Source organism: Cynocephalus volans, chromosome 6, assembly GCF_027409185.1.
Source record: "Cynocephalus volans isolate mCynVol1 chromosome 6, mCynVol1.pri, whole genome shotgun sequence".
Taxonomy (NCBI): Eukaryota; Metazoa; Chordata; class Mammalia; order Dermoptera; family Cynocephalidae; genus Cynocephalus; species Cynocephalus volans.
Genome location: NC_084465.1, coordinates 96,554,973 through 96,574,917, shown reverse-complemented (window position 1 = coordinate 96,574,917; position 19,945 = coordinate 96,554,973). Strand labels below are relative to the sequence as shown.

Here is a 19,945-nt window from a genome sequence, read left to right as displayed (position 1 = left end):
TCCTGTCCTCACGCACTGTTGTGCACAGGGCTGGCCAGGCAGCTATCCTGAGAGCTCCCGTTTCCTGGGACTGGGACTTTAGTCAGACGTTCATGTGTGGCTCTGTGTGTCCATGTGTAAGATGAGGCTCCTGAGAGGCAGAGGCTCTGTCCTCGACCAGCTGTTTGCAAATCTGGGTCCTGAGAAATGCTTGTCCATCAATTCCTTGTGGGGTTTTTCCCACTGGAGTTTGCAGCTGATGTGTCCACTGAGTCCCTTTCTACCGTCCCCCCTTCCGTGGCTTGTGTCAAAGGACAGTTGTGGTTTCCATTGTGGTTCTCTCGCTCCATCCTCTCTCTGGTCAAGTTCCTGACACCAGGAACTTGACAGGGCAAGGGGTACTGTCTGCCCTTGACTTGCTGATGACTCAGAAGGCCCCCAGGCAGGACGTCCCTTCCTCTCTGTGGCAGACTCGGGGTGCAGCATCTCGGTCCCTCAGCGTCTGTGAGCACTCAGAGCTGCAGGCTGTACTAGGAGAGACTCCGTTTCCATTCTTAATGATGTCACCTCTCTCTAGGTCATCTCTAAATGGCTCACTTCCAATAGAAAGCAAGCAGAGTTTCAAAACCCAGAGGACATGTTTGTCTCAGAAGTAGCCCCTGGGCCAGCTCCATCCAGTGCTTTCCTTGGGCTGGGCAAGTAGGAGGCCAAGGCCAGGATCCCACCTGGGGGCGGCCAGACCTGCAAGACCTGGCTCACAGCTTGCAGCACTGTCCTCCCTTACCCACTGGCACCTCTGGGGGTCCTGTCAGGCCACCAGGTCCCTGTGCCTCAGCCATAGCCCAGCTTCTAGCTCCTGGTGGTGTGGGAGGCTGGCGTAGCCCAGGCACAACCTGGGAGCAGAATTTAAGTTAGGAGTGATCCTCCTGGGGTGTGACACTGTCCTTGGAGGTTCTTGGCTCTCATGTCCATCCATAAGACCACGTGGGGGCTCCATTGCCTCCATGTGGGCCGTTCCTGCTCTCCAGTCGTGGGAAAGGCCTCTGCAGAACAGACAGGTCTTTCCAGAAACTTGACCATTTTAAGGCCGCCTTCCTCTGCTGCCACATCTGCTGCTTATTTTAGGCACCTCTCAGAGCTGATGAAATACAGATGGAAGTTACATTCCACAGACTGGCCCAGACAACAGGAAATTCTCAAGACTCGGATTGGGACTAAGAGGGTGTTTACATCTTGGAATTCATGTCAGATGCGCGAACCCCGGAACCCCACGCTAGAGATGGAGCCGGTCCTGGATCCTCAGCAACCTGTGCCTAGAACGTTGGCACACACACTGGTGGCAGTGTTCTATGGAAGTTTGCAGCTACTCCTGGGTTCTAGACTTCCAGTGGGTCTGAGTTCAACTGGGTGAGGGGCCCTCGGCCTCCCCGAGCCTTGCTCACAGCTGCCTCAACCAGCAGGGAGGGGTGCTCTTAAAGGGGCGTTCCAGCTTCCGTCCCCCTGGCTGGGGGCTACACTTCCAGCACATGCTTCCAGCACAAGAGCCCCCACTCGGTGGAGACTGAATTCCCAGGACAGACGGCAGTGTGGAGAGAGCTGGGCGGTGTGGAGATGTGGTGGACAGGTCCTTTGCCACACACATGCCCAGTGAGGCACAGCAAGACCCAGTCAGGTCTCTGGTGAGCAGCCATGGTGGGCACAGCTGCTACTGCATAGGAGAGAAGGGGCCACGTCAGGGCAAAGGCAACCCGGCTGTGCCCAGGGGTCACTTGCCAGCCTCAGTCCCCAGACATCTCTGCTGTTTCTCCTTTAGTTGGATGTGGACGTGAGCCGTTTGCCTTCAAGACAAGGTAGAGGAAGGGGGTGACACCAGCAAATGGAAGCAACAGCACCGTGTCCGGTCCCTGCCAGCCCCTGCACACCTGGGCTGGAAGGCATGGCTGGGAGAGTCCAAGGTACACCGGGTTTGATGTGTATCCCATGTGATCCTGGGCTGTTTAGAAACAACCGGCTTTACACCCATGGGTCCTTGTGCCTGCATCCAACCAACACCTCAGGATCCAGCAGAAAGACAAGCTTTTGTTTTCTGCTTATTATGAAGAAAGGAGTCTGTATTAGTCTGTTTTTGTTGCTTATAACAAAATACATGGAACTGGGTTATTTATAAAGAAAAACGACATTTATTGCTTACAGTTTCTGAGGCTGGGAAGTCCAGTGTCCATCTGATGGAGGTGACAGTGACCCAGGGATCTCACATTGCAAGATGGTGGAAGCAGAGAAAGCAGAGAGAGAGACTGTAATGTGCTCTTCTTTTAAAGCCCTCAGAACCATGCCCCTGACCACCATTTTTAATCCATTCACTATTGCATGGTCCTACAATCCAATCACCTTTTCAAGGCTCTACCTTTCAATTCCCATAATAGGATTTCCCACCCTCTTAACAGTCACAGTGGGGACTAAGATTCTAATACATAAAACTCGGGGAATTCAAACTTCAATGAGTTTTAGGGGGGCACAATTCAGTCCACTACAGAGTTTAAATGCAGAGAACATGGCTTCTGGCCTGGAGCCTCTGGTTGGCCAGGTGGTAAAGCTGCCTTGGCGAGTGTAGAGCCGGCCACAGCTGCGGCTTCTGCAGGGAAAGAGCTGCATGAAACCGAGCAGGTTCCTGAGATTTGATGCCTCACGGCTGCTGATGGTCATTTCCATCCTGAAGCCAGACGGATGAGGAAAGCAAAAGAGCCTTCCTGAAGAGGAGGATGGGTGGCACTGCCCAGGACCGGGCCCCTCTGCAAAGTCCCCAACTGACCCTTCTCCAAGCTGCAGGGTGTGGTCCTGGGGAAGCACAGGGTGCTGAGCCCAGACGGTGGGGGGGCAAACTCACTTCCCAGTGCCTGAACACAAGGTTGGAACCCTTTCCTGAGCAGGACTGGCTTTTGTAACACCCTCACACCTGGTTCCAGCATGGCCACATCACACCACAGGGCCAGTGGCCAGGCCAGGCATTACCATGTAACTCCAGCGCAGTCTCCTGCTACAGGTAGTGGCTGCCAGGGGCCAGCTGTCACTAAAATACACAGGGCATTCCCACATCTAGTCCCTGAGCAGCACGAATCTAGTGAATTAACCAAAGTTCTAGCAGGACCCAGTCAAATCCAAAAACATACCAAAAGTATATACTGGCCTACAGCAAAGGGCACCTGATTTGCGGAGTTTCACCCACAGGTCACCACAGCAGTTTCCGTCCCAGTGCATAAACCCCAGCCTTAGGACATGAGGGATCTGAGTGGCGCTTCCCTCTCAGAAGCCGTTTCTGCTCTGCCTCTGCCCAAGTCAGGGGACCTGGGGTGTGGGCCGCCCGTTTACCACGGAGCCACCACAGTGGGGCTGTGATAGCTCTGTTCTCTCACAGGACACCCCCACCCTTGTCTTTCCACCTGGAAAATGCCCTGCTGTCCTTCCACTCACCAGGACCATGAACCAGCCTTTCGTGGGCAGCTCGTCCCTCCAAGTCCCTTAGTGCTGCTGAGTCCACGACCAGGGGGTAGAGAGCAGGCCTGCCCCACCTCCTGGGAGACGCTGTGGCCTCAGCTTTATTTGGAGGAACAGCTGTGGAATGTGAGGGAGGGCCTGAGTGAGGTCCTCCGTGGACGCTCCTGTGCTGGCCTGCCTGGGTGTGCAGTGTGTGCGCATGAGCACATGAGCATGCTGCTGCAGTGCTGCTCGTGTGGCATCTGGCTGGGAAGAAGCATGGGGCAGAGAGGAGACGATGCAGCAAGTAAACTTGTCTCCTTTGTCTTTGCATTGTTCAGTGACCACACTGAGTTGTTCAGGTGTCTTGAGGCCTTGGGCCCTGAGTCCAGATCTGAAGACAGGCCCGACAGCATCAGGGATGGGTTCGCAGGGGCTCTCTGTCAGACTCACAGTGGACCACCTCATAATGAATGAACAGAAAGCGTCCACTGTCCAGCCCCACCTTGAGACTGGCCAGGAACATGATACCCAGGCACCAATGCTTGTTCCCCAGGGATGGCTGTGTGCAGCCTTTGCCCTCCCTGGGGCCAGCAGTCTTGGTCATTTCTAGGTCCACACCAAGCCTAGCAATGTACTGAGCAAGAATTTGGGGCAGAAAACCTAGATCAACATCACAAGGGGGAAACACTAGAAAACCTTGAAAAGAGTTCTGCTTGTGTTCTTTTTTTTTTTTTTTTTTTTGTCTTTTTCGTGACCGGCACTCAGCCAGTGAGTGCACTGGCCATTCCCATATAGGATCCGAACCCGCGGCGGGAGCGTCACCGCGCTCCCAGCGCCGCACTCTCCCGAGTGCGCCACGGGCTCAGCCCTTTCTGCTTGTGTTCTGATGGAGCTCACCCCATCTTAGAATTGCATGAAACTCACCAGCGCACATCATGGGGTGTATGAGAGGGGATGTCTGGTCTGTCCCCACCCTCGGCTTGCTCTGCAGGCCACCTGGCCTGTCTCTGTGCAGAGGTCTGGGCTCCAGAACCCAAGTCGAGTGGGGTTTGGACTCCGCACCACACCTCTCCAGACTCCACCCTCTGACTGATGGGCAGTGGTGTGAGGGGTCCCTCCATGGGGTGGAAGGGCACTTTAGTAGGGGCTCTATGGAGTCTCAGCTGAGAGGAGGAGGTTCTGTCTCTGACCTGACCGTGTGCATGACAGAGAAGCCAGGGCTGCTGAGCAGACAGGCTGGCTGAAGCAGGGAGGAGAAGCAGGAAGTTGGTGACCTGCACCAAAGATCATTCCATCACCAGTGGGACCCCGGCTTCCGTCTCCTACAGCCCTTCGGGTCCAGGAGGTCATGAGATGCGGCACCTGCCTGGCTCCAGGAGCACCAGCTGTGGGACTTGTGCCTCATCCCTTCTCTGGCGATGGGAGGAGGAGTGGGAAGGCCCCTGCTGTCCCCACGCACCCTCCTTGGTGGCAGAATGTTGACATTGCTGGGGGAGATGGGGCTGCAGGCTAACACGCACCTCCTCTGCCCGCAGTGAGGCTGTCTGGGAGAATATGGCACGAATGTGTGTGAAGACCCAGCGGCTGGATGTTGCCAGGGTTTGCCTGGGGAACATGGGCCATGCCCGCGGGGCCCGAGCTCTGCGGGAGGTAGAGCGTGAGCCGGAGCTGGAGGCCAGAGTGGCCATGTTGGCCATACAGCTGGGCATGCTGGTGAGTCGGGTGCCGCCCTACGGGGACAGACAGACAAACCCCTCCACCTCGCCTGGAGGAGGAGCGGGATCCACCCACCGGCCTCCACTGGGGCTTGGTGCAGAGGCTGGGAAAGCTGGGAGATGGGCACTAGGGCAGGGGCTGGGTGGCTGTGGGTTGTCAGGGTCTGGCTCGGCCCCTGGGGAGAGGTGCTTGTTGGGCCACCTGGCTGCACCAAACAGAAGTCCCCCAGGCTAGCTTAAGCCCAGGGGAGCAGGCACCTGTGGAGACCCTGAGGCCGCTGGTCCCCATGTGGCCCCATCCTCCCCACCTCCTCATCTTGCTATCCCCAGAGGGGCCAGAAAGGGCTGACAGAACTCTCAGCATCAGACACCATGTGGGGGCGGTGGGGGCAGACCCTCCAGGAAGGGGGCTGGGAGCTGTCTCTGCATGGCAGGAGCACCAGAGTGGGCCCCCTCATCTGCAGGGGGGTAGGGGTGATGCAGGCGGTCTCTTAGGACACTCAGGCCTGGGTTACGACAACGCGTACCTCTCCCTCTCCAGCCGGGGGACACTGTGTCATGCAGGCATGTGGCATGGTTCCCAGAGGTGCCCTGGAGCATCCATCTGCCCGTGGCATGTGCTGTGCATCTTTGCTGTGAGCTCTGCAGTGGGGCAGCATCTCTCCCGGCATGGGCATGCGATGACACTTGCCGCCTCCTTCCACAGGAGGATGCCGAGCAGCTGTACAAGAAGTGTGAGCGCTACGACCTGCTGAACAAGCTCTACCAGGCCTCAGGCCAGTGGCAGAAAGCCATCGAAGTCTCCGAGGTCCACGACCGTGTCCACCTGCGCACCACCTACTACAACTACGCCAAGCACCTGGAAGCTAGTGCCAACTGCAGCCTGGCGCTCAGCTAGTGAGCAAGGGGCACGGGCAGGGGCTGTCGGGCTTGACCCCGGGCCAGCCCCGGATACCGCCTGCTTCTCTGTGCCTGTCTGCACCGCCGTGAGAGGCCGGAGGGTCTCCTACAGGAAGGGTCTGTCTCATGGCGGTCCGGCCTCCTCTGTGGGAAGTTTTCAAGGGCAGTATGATTTCCGTGGTTTTAGGAACACCGCAGAGGCCTGGGGGCTGCCCTCCCTTCCATCTTGGCCTGGCTTTGGTTTTGGGGGCAGGCTACAGAAGAGCATCTGGCTGTACTTGTGTGAGTCGCTGTAACAGTTTGGGCTTGGTGCCTCCATGAGCATGCAGGAGCCATCAGTGCAGCCTGGCCACAGTGTGACCCTTTGCAGAGTAGGAGCCACTCTCGGATCTATTCCCACAACCTGGAGTATGTGCTGGGGAGCCCTGGGGAAAGACCTGCCTTCTGTGCAGGGAGCTGCTGCTGCCTCCATTGGGCACACATGTCCCCAGAGCTCACCGGGGAGCCCACACCATGGGCACTGCTTTGCGTGTCTGTGACATCACCTCTGGGCCCCTCTGGCTGTCAGGGCAGAGACGGGAGGGAATGGGAGCCTCCTGTCTCCTCCCTCCACAGCTATAAGAAGTCAGACACACACCGCTTTGAGGTGCCCAGGATGCTCTCGGGGGACGTGCAGTCGCTAGAGCTGTACATCAATAACATGAAGGACAGGTAAGTGTTGGGGGCTGCTGGGGTTTGTCGTCGTGCCCAGAGAACGCTTGCGCTTCACATGGGAAGGTACTTCAAAACGTTCATGGGAAGATTCGTGTTACCTTTTAACTCTGTCTTCCACAGACTTTTTGAAGTGCCCTCGTATAAGCATGCACTGCATCCTTGAGGTCTCTCAGAGCTGGGCACGGGACACTAAGTGGGGCTTGTTCTCTGGGAGAGAGGTTCCTTGGGCCCTGGGCCCCTTCTCGCTGGTCATGTGGAGTGTACTCTGAGAGGGGCTTGGGGGCCAGGGTCGGGGCTCATTTCCAGTCAGAGCAGGGCCCTGACAGAGACTGTGCGGCTTGCGGGGCTGCTCTGCAGGACACTGTGGAGGTGGTGGGCCCAGTACCTGGAGAGTCAGGCCAAGATGAACGCGGCCCTACGCTACTACGAGCTGGCGCAGGATTACTTCTCCCTTGTCCGCATCTACTGCTTCCAGGGCAATATTCAGAAGGTAAGCGCATTCTGGTGGACTCGGCCTGCACAGGTGGGGTGAGGCTGCTGGGTGGGGACGTAGCTGCCTGCACATCCTTGGGTGTCTGTCCAGGCTGCTGAGATAGCCAACGAGACCGGGAACTGGGCGGCTGCCTATCACCTTGCCCGCCAGTACGAGAACCAGGAGGAGGTGCAGCAGGCAGTACACTTCTACACGCGGGCACAGGCCTTCAACAACGCCATCCGCCTCTGCAAGGTAATGGAGCAGGCAGTGCCTGGCAGGCCATGGGCAGGGACACAGTGCCTTGTGGCTGTTTTTAAGATTCTGGTAAGAGGTTCAAACAGGGCTGGCCCATGGCTCACTCAGGAGAGTGCGGTGCTGATAACACCAAGGCCATGGGTTCGGATCCCATATAGGGATGGCCGGTTAGCTCACTGGGTGAGCATGGTGCTGACAACACCAAGTCAAGGGTTCAGATCCTCTTACTGGTCATCTTTAAAAAAAAAAAAAAAAAAGATTCAAACAAAAGTCGTGAGCATGTGTGGAGAACACTCCTGCCCCCAGCTGGTTCCCACCACGCACTCCTCACTCCCCGCCTCCTCCCATCCTTGCCTCCACTGTCTGACTGAATGATCTCTGGGTTCTCCTTAGGACCCCAGGCTCCTGAGGAGGAGAGATGCCTTGCAGACAGGCAGGTCCTTCATAGGAGGCTGTTAGACATTCTGCATCCGTAACAATGTCCCAACTCAGGATCTTCCTTCTGGAAAATTCTCCCCCATTGGTTATTTCTTGCAGTGCTCAGTGAAATAGATCAAAAAGCATCTGAAAATCCTGGTACTGACAGACCCAGTAAGACATCAAGTGCAGAAAAACCCTGGTCACACAGATCACTAGCAGCACATCAAACTGAAGGGAGGTGGATTCATCCCCGGCCACATTCAAAATCTAAGGTTTCTTGGGTGCAGCAGGCAAGAACTGCCACAGAGCCCTGCCTCCCTCCCCGCAGGAGAACGGCTTGGATGACCAGCTCATGAACCTGGCCCTGCTGAGCTCCCCAGAGGACATGACTGAGGCGGCCCGCTACTACGAGGAGAAGGGCGAGCAGATGGACCGGGCGGTCATGCTCTACCATAAGGTGAGAGGGGCCAGCCCCAGTGCGGAGGCCAGGGACCCTTGACTGTGCTAGGCCCCAGGAAGGCCCAGACAGGCGAGAATGCTCAGGCACCAGGCTTGGGCAGCTGCTCAGAGTCCCACGGCTGTCCACAGGCTGGTCACTTCTCCAAGGCCCTGGAGCTGGCCTTCGCCACCCAGCAGTTTGTGGCCCTGCAGCTCATAGCAGAGGACCTGGACGAGAAGTCAGACCCCGCCCTCCTAGCCCGGTGCTCAGACTTCTTCATCGAGCACAGTCAGTATGAGAAGGCCGTGGAGCTGCTGCTGGCAGCCAAGAAGGTACAGGGTCACAGGCACCCCGGGCTTGGCACGCACTCAGGCACCACAGCTCAGGGGTTACCTTTCCCATAGATATGGTGGGAGCAGCTTCGCCGTCTCTCTTGGTTACAATTTCTTGAGAAAGGTGGTGGCTGCCCTTAACCTGGATGTGAATGGCTCAGATTTCTGCTGCGAGCACTGACTTACCGTCCACTTCACGTGTCTAAATAATAAACTGGGGAAAATGTATTTTATCTATATCCCAAAAAGTTAATTTTCTTAATATTTATTAAGCTCCTGTAAACCAATAAGAAAGTTACTAACAATTCAAAAGCACAAAGAATACGAACAGTTTATTAAGAAGGAAATATGAATGGTTCCTGAATATAAAATACTTAGCCTTATTTTTAGTGAGACACATCAGACCATAACTCAAGGAGAGGATAGTTTGTCATGAATTGGGCTAGTAAAGGTGAAAGGGTTAGACATAATCCACTAGATTGTCATGGGAAACAGGTATACTCAGGCACTGTGGGTAGGAATGCAGTGGGCAGTACCTGCCAGAAATAAAAATTACACCTCTCTCAACCCAGCAGCTCCTTTCCTCGGGATTTCACCCTTACCGACACATTTACATATGTGCAAGTGATGTATGCACAGAGGTATGCTCCACAGAAATGTTTATTATAGTAAAAGACAGCAGCCACTGTGTTCATAAGCAGTAGTTCCTCCAGACAGTGGAATACTGTGCGGCCGTCAAAAAGCAAGCAGCAGCTTCTCATGTGCTGAGATGGAATGACTTCCAAGACGGAATTCTTTTTATATCCCAAGACATATTCTTAAGTGAAGAATATAAATTTTTTCCTTAAATTTTAAGAAAATTAAATTAAACCCCTTACTTTAAAAAATTTTAAAAGAAAAGAAGAAAATTACCAGTTTCTTTTTCTTCCCACAAGTATTCTTTTGAGTTCTAAATTTCCTTCCTCATATTCCAGAATGTTAATAGCATGAGAAAAAGTAACAGGAATGAGTCTTGTGTCCTCTAGGTTGTGAGTATGAAATGTCCCTGTCCCTTCCACATTTGACGCAGCCACAGACAGTGGCCACCACTGAGCCGTGGAGCCTGGCTTCCTCAAAGGGGTGGCGGATGGGAGGGGGGCACTTCAGCCCTTGGCCCTCCTTCAGCGGCTCACCCCTAACAGCCCCTTCTGGGTTTCAGTATCATGAAGCCCTGCAGCTGTGCCTGGAACAGAACATGACTATCACTGAGGACATGGCTGAAAAGATGACTGTGTCCAAGGACTCCAAGGACCTGTCTGAGGAGGCCCGGCGTGAGCTGCTGGAGCAGATCGCCAGCTGCTGCATGCGCCAGGGCAACTACCACCTGGCGACCAAGAAGTACACGCAGGCTGGGAACAAGCTGAAGGTGGGCATTGGCGGGGCTCTCGCAGTCGCTTAGAGATGCCATGCCCTCTGCATGCATCTCCGTTTGCCTCTGTTTAACCTGAGCAGGGCATGAGCTTTTCTGGCTGGGGTTTTGAGGGGCACCTATGGGGAGCGCGACAAATAAGATCTCTCCTCCTGAAACCAGACATGTGGCTGGGTTGTGAGAGCTCATCCTCTGGTTCATTGGCACATGGAAGCCACTTTCCTTGGGCTCCTGAAGACCTGTCCCCCCACACACAGCCCTCAGCTTTGGCTCTTTCTCTGCCTAGGCCATGAGAGCACTGCTCAAGTCTGGAGACACGGAGAAGATCGTGTTCTTTGCTGGCGTCTCTAGGCAGAAGGAAATCTACATCATGGCTGCTAACTACCTGCAGTCCCTGGACTGGCGGAAGGAGCCGGAGATCATGAAGAACATCATCAGCTTCTACACCAAGGGACGGGCACTGGACCTCCTGGCTGGCTTTTATGATGCCTGTGCCCAGGTACAGACCCTACTGGGGATTCCAGTGGGGCGTGCAGAAGGGCATGGAGCCCCGCTGGGTGCTCACAGGCCTTGTCATGCAGGTGGAGATTGACGAATACCAGAACTACGACAAAGCCCATGGGGCACTGACCGAGGCCTACAAATGCCTGTCGAAGGCCAAGGCCAAGAGCCCCCTGGACCAGGAGACCAAGCTGGCTCAGCTGCAGAGCAAGATGACGCTGGTGAAGAGGTTCATCCAGGCCCGCAGGTGTGTCTCCAGCAGAGGCCAGCACAGGGGAGCATGGTGGGATGCAGGCAGGCCTGCAGACCCTCCTCATGTGTGTTGTGCCATGGCCCCAGAGCCCCTGGAGCCCCCGGCACCTCTGTCTGTGCTTCATTGGTTGTTTCTGATGAATACTCTTCAAAGGATTCCTTGGACAACTGGATAGGAACTCAAGACACATCACTGTTGCTTAAAGCACATCTGAGCTCCTCTTGGCTAATTCCCTCAGAACCTGGGCACAATCTTGGGAAGATTGTTCTGGAAACACCCAGAGATGTTGAGAGAGAAATCTGGTGGGGGAGGGGAGGAGGAGGAGGCCAATTTGGGTCAGGAGAAGGTGTATCTGAGGGAAGCCTTGGACCAACTCAGAGTGTTCAGAGGTCGGGCAGGGTTGTCCTGAGTGAGGGGTCGCTATGCAGCACGGGGTGGCAGGGACCCTGATGACCAAAGAGCTCATGCCTCTCCACTCCAGCCTGTGGAGAGGATCCAGGCAGCATGTTGTCTCAGTTTTTAGGAGAGGCCATGAATCTAAGTTTTTATGGGATACCTCCCAGAATTTATCTATTGACAGATAATTTGGCTTTTCAAAGAGCCTGCTGTGTGGTCAACACAGCATGAGCAGACGTCTGAGCCACCGGTGCTCAGCTTCTGCCTAGACTAACAAACATATTTTTTTAATCTGAGAACAGTTTTTCCAAAGAAGAGTTACAAAATATTTTGAGCAGTTGTACAAAGTGGAGCTCTGTGGAGGGGCGTCATCCACTCAGGCGTGTAGATCCTGGAGTATCTGCATGTAACAGGTGTCTGCTGGGCAGGGGATGGGCTGGCCCTGGAGTGCCTCCCTGGAGCTGCTGAGCGAGTGCAGGGCCACACAGGCCCTGTACTCTCCTGAAGTGGAAGCCTGAGCCCACTGGGCTTCTCTCACCTGCCCTGCACCAAGTCGTGTTCCAGCAGGTGCATCACCCTGGTCTCGCCCCAGCTCAGTAGCCAAACCCTGCTTCTTCACAGACTCCCCCCACTGGGTCACATGTGCTGGGCTGTGCTCAGGCTCACTGACCCCTCTGCTTGGAAGGTTCTTCCCACCTGCCTTGAGCAAGGTGGTGGGCCCCTCTCCAGCACCTCTCCACACATCCCCATGTCCCCTTGCATCTTAGCCTAGAGGTCACTATCCCACTGTAGACTGTTCCCTAGGACAGGAATTGGGGGTTTGAAATCTTTGGTCTTGGTCCAAGCAAGTGATTATTAAGTGTTTGGTTTTTGTTGGTTGTCTTGTCTTGTTTTGTTTTGGGGTTTTTTGGCAGCTGGCCTGTAAGGGGATCTGAACCCTTGACCTTAGTGTTTAACACCGCAATCTAACCAACTGAGCTAACCAGCCAGCCAGTAATGGTTTGTTGAATGAATGAATGAATTTATGAATGGACAAATTAAGGAATTAATGAGTTAACTAACAGGAATTACCTTCACAAAATATTTAGCCGCCCATCCCCCAGAACTACTCCTGCAGGACATGAGCCTGCTCTGACCTCTGACACACAGCACATGTTCTGGGGTTTGGAGCTCAGGCCTCCTCTTTGCTCATGGCAGGACATACACAGAGGACCCCAAGGAGTCCATCAAGCAGTGCGAGCTGCTCCTGGAGGAGCCGGACCTCGATAGCACCATCCGCATTGGGGATGTCTGTGGCTTCCTGGTGGAGCACTACCTGCAGGTGGAGGAGCACCAGATGGTGAGGCCCAGGCCCTGCTCACCAGGAGCATCCCACCATATAGGGCTTCTGACATTCTAGTGTTTGAGAGCTCAAATTGGTCAGTAGCCAAATGTCAGTTACTATTTTCCTTGAGAACATACCTGCCACACACCTTTCTGATAACCATAGCTTATCTTTCAGTCGCTTTTACAAAAGAGAAATGCTGTTCCATGTTAAAGTGACTAATTGAGCTCACAACCCACACAAGTGTTTTTCCTCCTCTTCACCAGCATTTGGTATGATCACTCTTTTTCATTTTTGCCATCCTAGTGTGTAGTGGTATGTGATTGTAGTTTAATTTACATTTTCTTAATGACTACTAGATGTTGAATACCTTCCCTTGTGCTTAATACCTATTCGTATTTTTTTGGTGGGGGAAGGGATGTTGTTAGTTGTGTTTTTTATACTTTCTAGATACATTTACTTTATCAGATATACGATTTGCAAATATTTTTGCCCAGTCTGTGAGGAGTTTCCCTTCTATTCCTTCTCTCTTTCCTCTCCTTCTGGAACTCCAGTTAGTTGTATATTCTGTCCCCTTGCTCAACTGATAGTCCTCTTCAAGTTCACCAATCTTCCCTTCCTCGGTGTCTACTCTGTTAATCCCATCCATATTTTTTCGTCTCAGACATTATAATTTTCATCTCTAGTAGTGTGATTCAGCTCTTTTCTTTGTATCCTCCATATCTCTCTTTATTATGCTTGTACTTTCTCTGCCTTCTTGAGCATGTCGTGTATGTTCATAATAGCAGTTTTAATGTCCATGTCTCCTAACTGTATGTCAATTCTGGATCTGTTTCTGTGGATTGATTCTTATTATGGTTCATATTTCCCTGCTTCGTAATTTTTTATTGGATTCCAGATATTGTAAATGTTTTAGGTTGTTGAGTGATGGAGGGAGAGAGAGAGAGAGAGAGAGTGTGAGAGAGAGAGAGAGAGACAGAGAGAGAGAGAGAGAGAGTGTGTGTGTGTGTGTGTGTGTGTGTGTGTGTGTGTGTGTGTGTGTGTGTGTGTGTGTGTGAGAGAGAGAGAGAGAGAGAGAGAGAGCTTGGTTCTCGAACGAGGTTAAGTTACTTGGAAACAGTTCGATACTTTTGCGGCTTGCTTTTTAGCTTTGTTAGGTGGGTCCAGAAGAGCCTTGAATCTAGAGCTAATTTTACCAACTACCAAGATAGTATCCTTTAGAGAGCTGTGCTCCTCTCGATGCCTAGTATATTGGGAGGCCTTTCCATTCTGGCTGGTGGGAGCATGAACTTTTCCTGGCCCTGTGATCAGTCCCTTAGGATTGTTCTGCAGGATTATTTCCAGTGGTCTTTCCCTGGCCTTAGTTGTTTTCATCACACACATGCACTGTTCAGTACTCAGCAGAAGACCCAGAGCCCTCTACAGGTCTCAAGTGTTCTTTCTCCCTGTCCTCTCCTGTCCAGTACTCTACTCCACAAGTTGTAATCACTTGGCCTCTTCAGATTCTGAACCATTTCCTCAGCATAGGGAGGCTGCTGGCTCTTTGGTTGCCCCCTGCCTGCAGTATGGCCTGAAAACTGTCTCAAGGCAGTAAGCTGGGCAACTGTATTTATCTTTAAGAAATTCCCCCCTTTATCCCTGGTAATACTCTTTGTCTCGAAGTATGCATAATCTGATGCTGGTGTTGCCAGTCCTTATGTCTTATGCTTAGTGTTGTGCAGTGCATCTTTTTCCTTCCTTTTACCTCCAGTCTGATGGTGTCATTGTATTTAAAGCACACTGTTGATAGTATGTAGTTGGGTTTTCTAAAATATTGGTAATCTCTGCCTTTTAATTGGGATGTTTTATCTATTTACATTTAAATAATTATTGATATGGCTTGGTTTCAGTCTACCATTTTTGTTTGGTTTGTCTTACCAGTTTTTGTTTCTTTGAACCTATTTTCCTGCCTTTTTCTTTTTTTTTTTCTTTTTGTCCACTGCTAAGAGTAGTATACTTCCCCACCTTCTTATAAATTAATTGAATATTTTTGAGAATTTTATCTATTAGATTTTTATCTATACCCCTCTCTTTGCATTATATTTTTAGTGCTTGCCATAAAAATATAGGGATTACTATAATTCTTATCACAGTCTGGTTAGAGTTAATGTCATACCACTTCATGAACTGTACAAATATATAGGTTCATTTACCCACACAAATCCCCATCTATATTCATCATTTGTATGACATCAACATACATTATAAACATTATAATATAGTGTTTTGCTTTAGTCTTTTTTTTTTTTTTTTTTTTTTTTTTCCTGGTGGCTGGCTGGTAAGGGGATCTAAACCCTTGACTTTGGTGTTATCAGCACCAACCTCTCCCAAGTGAGCTAACCCTGGTCAGCCCAATCATATCTATTTAAAAGAAATTAAAAAGAAATAAAGAGTCTTATATTTACCTACATATTTCCTGCTTCTGGTTTTTTTTACTTCTTCCCGGTGATTCACATCTTCATGTGGTATCATTCCTCTTCAGCCTGAGGAGCTCCCTTCAGCATTTCTTCAAGTACAGATCTCCTGAGGATAGACTTTCTTACTTTTTATTAATCTGAAATGTCTTTATTTTGGCTTTTTTAATGGTTATGGCCCCCGTGGTTCCTGATGAAGTCAGCCATCAGCTGTATTATCGTGCCCTTATGTGTAACATGTCTCTATCCTCCTTCCCCCTCTGTGGCTGCTTTCAGGATTTTTTTCTTTATATTTGGTTTTCAGCAATTTGAAAATGATATCCCTAGTGTTCTCGTTTTATATATCCTGAGCTTTGTGGACCTGTAAGTTTATGTCTTTCACCAAATTTGGGAAATTTGTAATTATTTTTACTTCATGCTTTTTTTCTGCCTCATTCTGTCTCTCCTCTCCTTCTGGGACTCCAATTAAATGTTAGGCCTTTCATAGTAAGTAGACACATTTGTGATTACTGCTTTGTGTCGTTACTTCTGTCTTTTAGTTTCTCTGTGTCCTTTGGGTTAAATAATTTATATTGGTCTATCTTCAAATCCACTGACTTTCTTTAGCTATCTTCAATCTATTGTTAACTTTTCAGCAAATTTTTTATTTTAGATTATGTAGTTTTTAATTCTTATTTGCACTTAGTTCTTTCTTTGCTAAAGTTTCCTATTTATTTGTTAAAAACATATTTTCCTTTATACCCTTGAGCACAGTTATAACTGCTGCTCTAAAATCTTTGCTACTAATTCCAGTATCTGGGTCATGGAGGGTTGGTCTCTATTATTTTCTTTTTCTCCATAGCATGGGTCAAGTTTTCATTTCTTCTTATGTCTTGTAATGTTTTTGTATTGTGGACATTGTGGATAATCCATTCTATAGACTCTGGATTCTGTTACGTTCCTCTAAAGAGTATTACTTTTTGTTTGTTTAATTAGGCAACCATTTTTGCTTATCTCAGAGACTAAACTTGTTCCCCTGTGGTGGACAGCAGCTTAAATCTCTGTTCAGTGTGTTTTAGCTTTAGTTGGGTTTTTGTTTTTGTTTTGTTTTTTTTAAAGATGACCAGTAAAGGGATCTTAATCTTTGACTTGGTGTTGTCAGCACCATGCTCACCCAGTGAGCTAACTAGCCATCCCTATATGGGATCCAAACCCATGGCCTTGGTGTTAGCACCACACTCACCGGAGTGAGCCACAGGCCAGCCCTAGCCAGGCTTCTTAAAGCCTAGCCCCAACCACATGAATAGTGCAGTGTCAAATAGAGTTTATGGCAGACTTTATACTCATAATTTGGGCTCCCCTTCTATGACTCTTTCTATTCTAATATTTCTCCCCTCACCTTCCAACTGCTGTAGTCAAAAAATTTCGATTCTGGATCTTCTGGCCAGTAACAGCATGGACCTCTGTGTACTGTTTTGATACCCAGTCACCCTGACTGGGGCCTGCTCAAGGCAAAAAATTATAACAAGCAGGAAACTCGCCCAGTGCTGCCCCTCTTCCAGCTTTTGCCTGCCTGCAACTGCACTCTCCTGCCCTGTGTGTCTGCCCAGAGCTGCTTGTTGTGGGGGAGGGCTGGTCTGATGAGTCATGTAGCCATGATCAGAAGACTCTCTGCTCATTCCTATTGTAGCCAACATAAAGAACTCCCTCAGCTGCATCTTACTCTGTGTTCCCAAGGAGGGGCATCTAGACCTGGTCACAGCCCCACGTTCTGCCTCCTTGAGCCACCAGCCAAATTCACCTTGCAGACAGTTCCTGCTGGTGAACAGTGTCGGTGCAGGAGGCTGCCGTCTCCAGAACCCACAGGAAGGCCATTTCTTGGTGGCGTCCCACAGGCTGAAGGTCAGCATGTGCAGCTTAGGCCTCCCGACTGGCTGCCCACTGCCCTTGGCCCTGACCTTGCCACCCACCCCTTTTGTTGTTGGAAAGAAATGATTCTAAGTCTTAATCCCAACAAGGTTTCTTTTTTTGGGAGAAGAACTACAATTTTGTATCTAAAAGCAAAACTGGACTGTAGAGATGCTCATGCTGCTGTGTCCTCAAAATTAACAGAAAAATCACATTTTAAATATTTCACCAACTTTTTTGTCTCTCTGCTTGCTTGAAGCCTATGGAATTTAGCAACTTTAAGCACACAAAAACTATAAATAAATTGAGAAAGTGCAGGCACGTGCACACTTCCTCTTGTGGGGACAAGAACCCCTAGTCATTGCTTTGACATCGCCCTTCACCCACACTGCCCACTCCTCACCCTTGCCTGGTTTCTTGCCACCCACCCAGGCTGCCTGCCCCATCGTCAGAGTCATGTCCTCACGCTGCTCCTCTTGGTGCTGAATCCCTTTGCAGTCCTTCACCATCTTTAGTAACTGTACCTTCCTTCTGGAAACTGCTCCCTTGCCCTTTATGAAGCCAGCGCTGTCCTTGGAGGATTCACATGTGCTGGCCCTGCTGGGTTCAGGCACACATGGGCCCTCTCTGACCACGAGGCTTTTCCGTTTCCTGATCAGCTCTCACCCTCCTCTCCCTCCCTCCCAGCGCCAGCCCTCCCTGAATTCCTCTGCTGCTAACCCCACTCTCCCAATACCAGCGCTCTTGGCACGGCTGGGGTTTCTCAATGCAGCCCTCACCCCATCCTGAGCCTCTCTTCCTCTCCTCTCCTCCTCGTGTCCCGTGTGCCCTGCATGGTGCCTGCGCGTGGCAGGGAGTATCATGGCATCTCCTCATGCAGATGTGTGCTTTGCCCTCTGGCTTGTGAGTTTGCAGAGGACTCCAGCAGAGGCCTGCTGTAAACACAGTCAGCAGCCCGGTGGTGCCAGTGAGCCATCCAAAAATCGCACTTTGTGTTTTCTTTTATGATCTTTATTGACACATTTATATCTTTCTATTTTACCTTTTTTTTTTTTTTTTTTTTAAAGATGACAGGTAAGGGGATCTTAACCCTTTACTTGGTGGTGTCAGCACCACTCTCTCCCAAGTGAGCCACGGGCCAGCCCTTCTATTTTACTTGTTATATTCTAGTTACATCTGTTCAAAATAAAATTGCTTTAAGAGTTTTATCATCTTTAAGAAATAATAAGATAGGACTGTTATTCCTCATAAAAAATTTAAAAGCTGCTAGAAATTTTGGATTAAAAAACACATTCTGAATTAATATGTGTACCTTTTGGGTAAGCCCTAGAAGCTATGTGAAGTCCCAATCCTGCCCCTTATGTTTGTGTGTGCCCCCTCCCCCCCAAGGATGAGTGGGTATAGGTAGGTGCAGACAGGTGCAGAAAGGTTTAGGCAAGTGTAAGCAGGTGCAGATAGGTGTAGGTATGGTACTCTATCCCACCTCACCCCCCAACCTCTGAGCAGCTGTGTGTGGTCCCCCCCCCCCCCCGTGCCCTCCCACACCTTGCCATTGCAGAACCAGATGAAACCCCTTAACTCCATAGCCTACTGACCTTGGGTCAAGGACCATTCATACAGGAGACTCAAGTTAATTACAGGCCCAATGAACTGGGGTCAGAACAAGCAACGCAAAGCATTGACATTGTGGTCCGCCCTCCAGTCGGAGAAGCACTCGCCCCAGAGTGGCTGAGAGCAGTGAGAGCACAGGAGTTCCCCTCGCCTTAGAGGGCTCCGTGTGCCTCCAGGAGAGCAGGTTCTACAGGGACACTGTTCTAGAACACAGACCCCACCCTTGCGCATGGCTACTAGGGACTTCAGCTGTGAATGCTGACCACAGCTCAGAGTGTGAGCCGCTCAGGGCCTGAACTGTGTGCTGTCCTCGGACACCACAGTTCCCTGATAAACGGGTAGAGCCTCAGACCCGGGGACCCAGGTAGCAGGAAGCCCCCCTCCCTGCTCACTCACCTCCAGAAGCAGGTGCTCTCCTCTGGCCCTCGAGGTAGAGGGCGGGCACCTTATTGGTGCTCAGGAAACCTCCTTACAGTGAACAAACGTGGCATCTCCTATCCTCACTGTGGACTAAAGGCACTGGCCATCACTCCTAGCTGGGCCCACGAGTAACGCTGTATCCCTGTTCTAGGCCTACAAGTACCTCGAGGAGATGCGGAAGAGGCTTCCCTCCACGAACATGTCATACTACGTGAGCCAGGGGACTGTGGACGCCGTGCACCAGGGCCTGGGCCTCCCTCCAACACGCATCGTGCCCGAGCGGCTGTGCCACAGCAGTATGGAGGACCGCAGGGAGGTGGACGAGGAGGTGGCGGAGGAGATAGAGAACAACCCCTGATGGCCGCTACGCCAGCACACAGTGGCCTGCTGCTGGGAAGGTGTCTTCTGGAATGTTCCAGACAGTAGTGGCAAAGACAGCTTTCTTGTTGCAAAAAAGAAAAACCCTCTGCACGGAGTACAAGAGCAGAGCTCTGGCAGGACGTGGCCAGCAGGACTGCGCTCTGCCTCTTCTACCTCTGCCTTCAGGGGGAAGAGCACGCTTACGCTTTTAACCATTCCTTCAGCATTCCTGCCAACAGGGGCTCCGCAGTTCCTGTTGGATTTTTAGTTTAGTTCCTTTAAAGGAAGTTGGATTGGTCTTTTTGGTGATAGTCTTCTAACCACAGAGGGTAAAGCTAAGAAACTTCTAGAATTTCAAGAACTGAGGCTGCACCTGCCAGGCAGGGGCAAACTGCTGCCGTCCCCACGCTTCCTTCCCGTACCCATCAGATGGTTGCCAGGCAGTTCCCATGGGCCCATCCTGGACAGGTGCCGCGGCAGCCTCATGGCAGGCTGTGCCCTGATGGCTACGTCCCACCCACTGGCTGCCGAAACTCCTGTGACTCCAATAAAGTTTTTCTCTGATGCGTGCCCCTTACTGCTCCTCCCCGACCCCATTTTCATGACTCCCCCTCACAAGAGTCCCTATA

The 19,945-nt window shown here is 51.3% G+C and overlaps 1 protein-coding gene across 6 annotated transcripts in view; it reads left to right on the top strand.

Moving 5' to 3' along the window:
* Positions 1-19,880, top strand: part of IFT140 (intraflagellar transport 140) — an 82,816-nt gene extending 62,936 nt beyond the window's left edge. For 4 of the 6 annotated variants that reach the window (XM_063099038.1, XM_063099041.1, XM_063099039.1 and 1 more), the window contains 12 exons: positions 4,989-5,166; positions 5,875-6,065; positions 6,684-6,779; positions 7,140-7,272; positions 7,366-7,509; positions 8,261-8,389; positions 8,521-8,703; positions 9,902-10,108; positions 10,398-10,610; positions 10,693-10,859; positions 12,459-12,600; positions 19,108-19,880. In XM_063099038.1, coding sequence (XP_062955108.1) covers positions 4,989-5,166; positions 5,875-6,065; positions 6,684-6,779; positions 7,140-7,272; positions 7,366-7,509; positions 8,261-8,389; positions 8,521-8,703; positions 9,902-10,108; positions 10,398-10,610; positions 10,693-10,859; positions 12,459-12,600; positions 19,108-19,314 — 1,990 coding nt within the window. In that variant the 3' untranslated portion in view covers positions 19,315-19,880. The remainder of the gene's footprint in view (positions 1-4,988; positions 5,167-5,874; positions 6,066-6,683; positions 6,780-7,139; positions 7,273-7,365; positions 7,510-8,260; positions 8,390-8,520; positions 8,704-9,901; positions 10,109-10,397; positions 10,611-10,692; positions 10,860-12,458; positions 12,601-19,107) is intronic. The other 2 variants (XM_063099040.1, XM_063099042.1) reach the window with 2 other exon arrangements.
* The last annotated feature ends 65 nt before the right edge of the window (positions 19,881-19,945 follow it).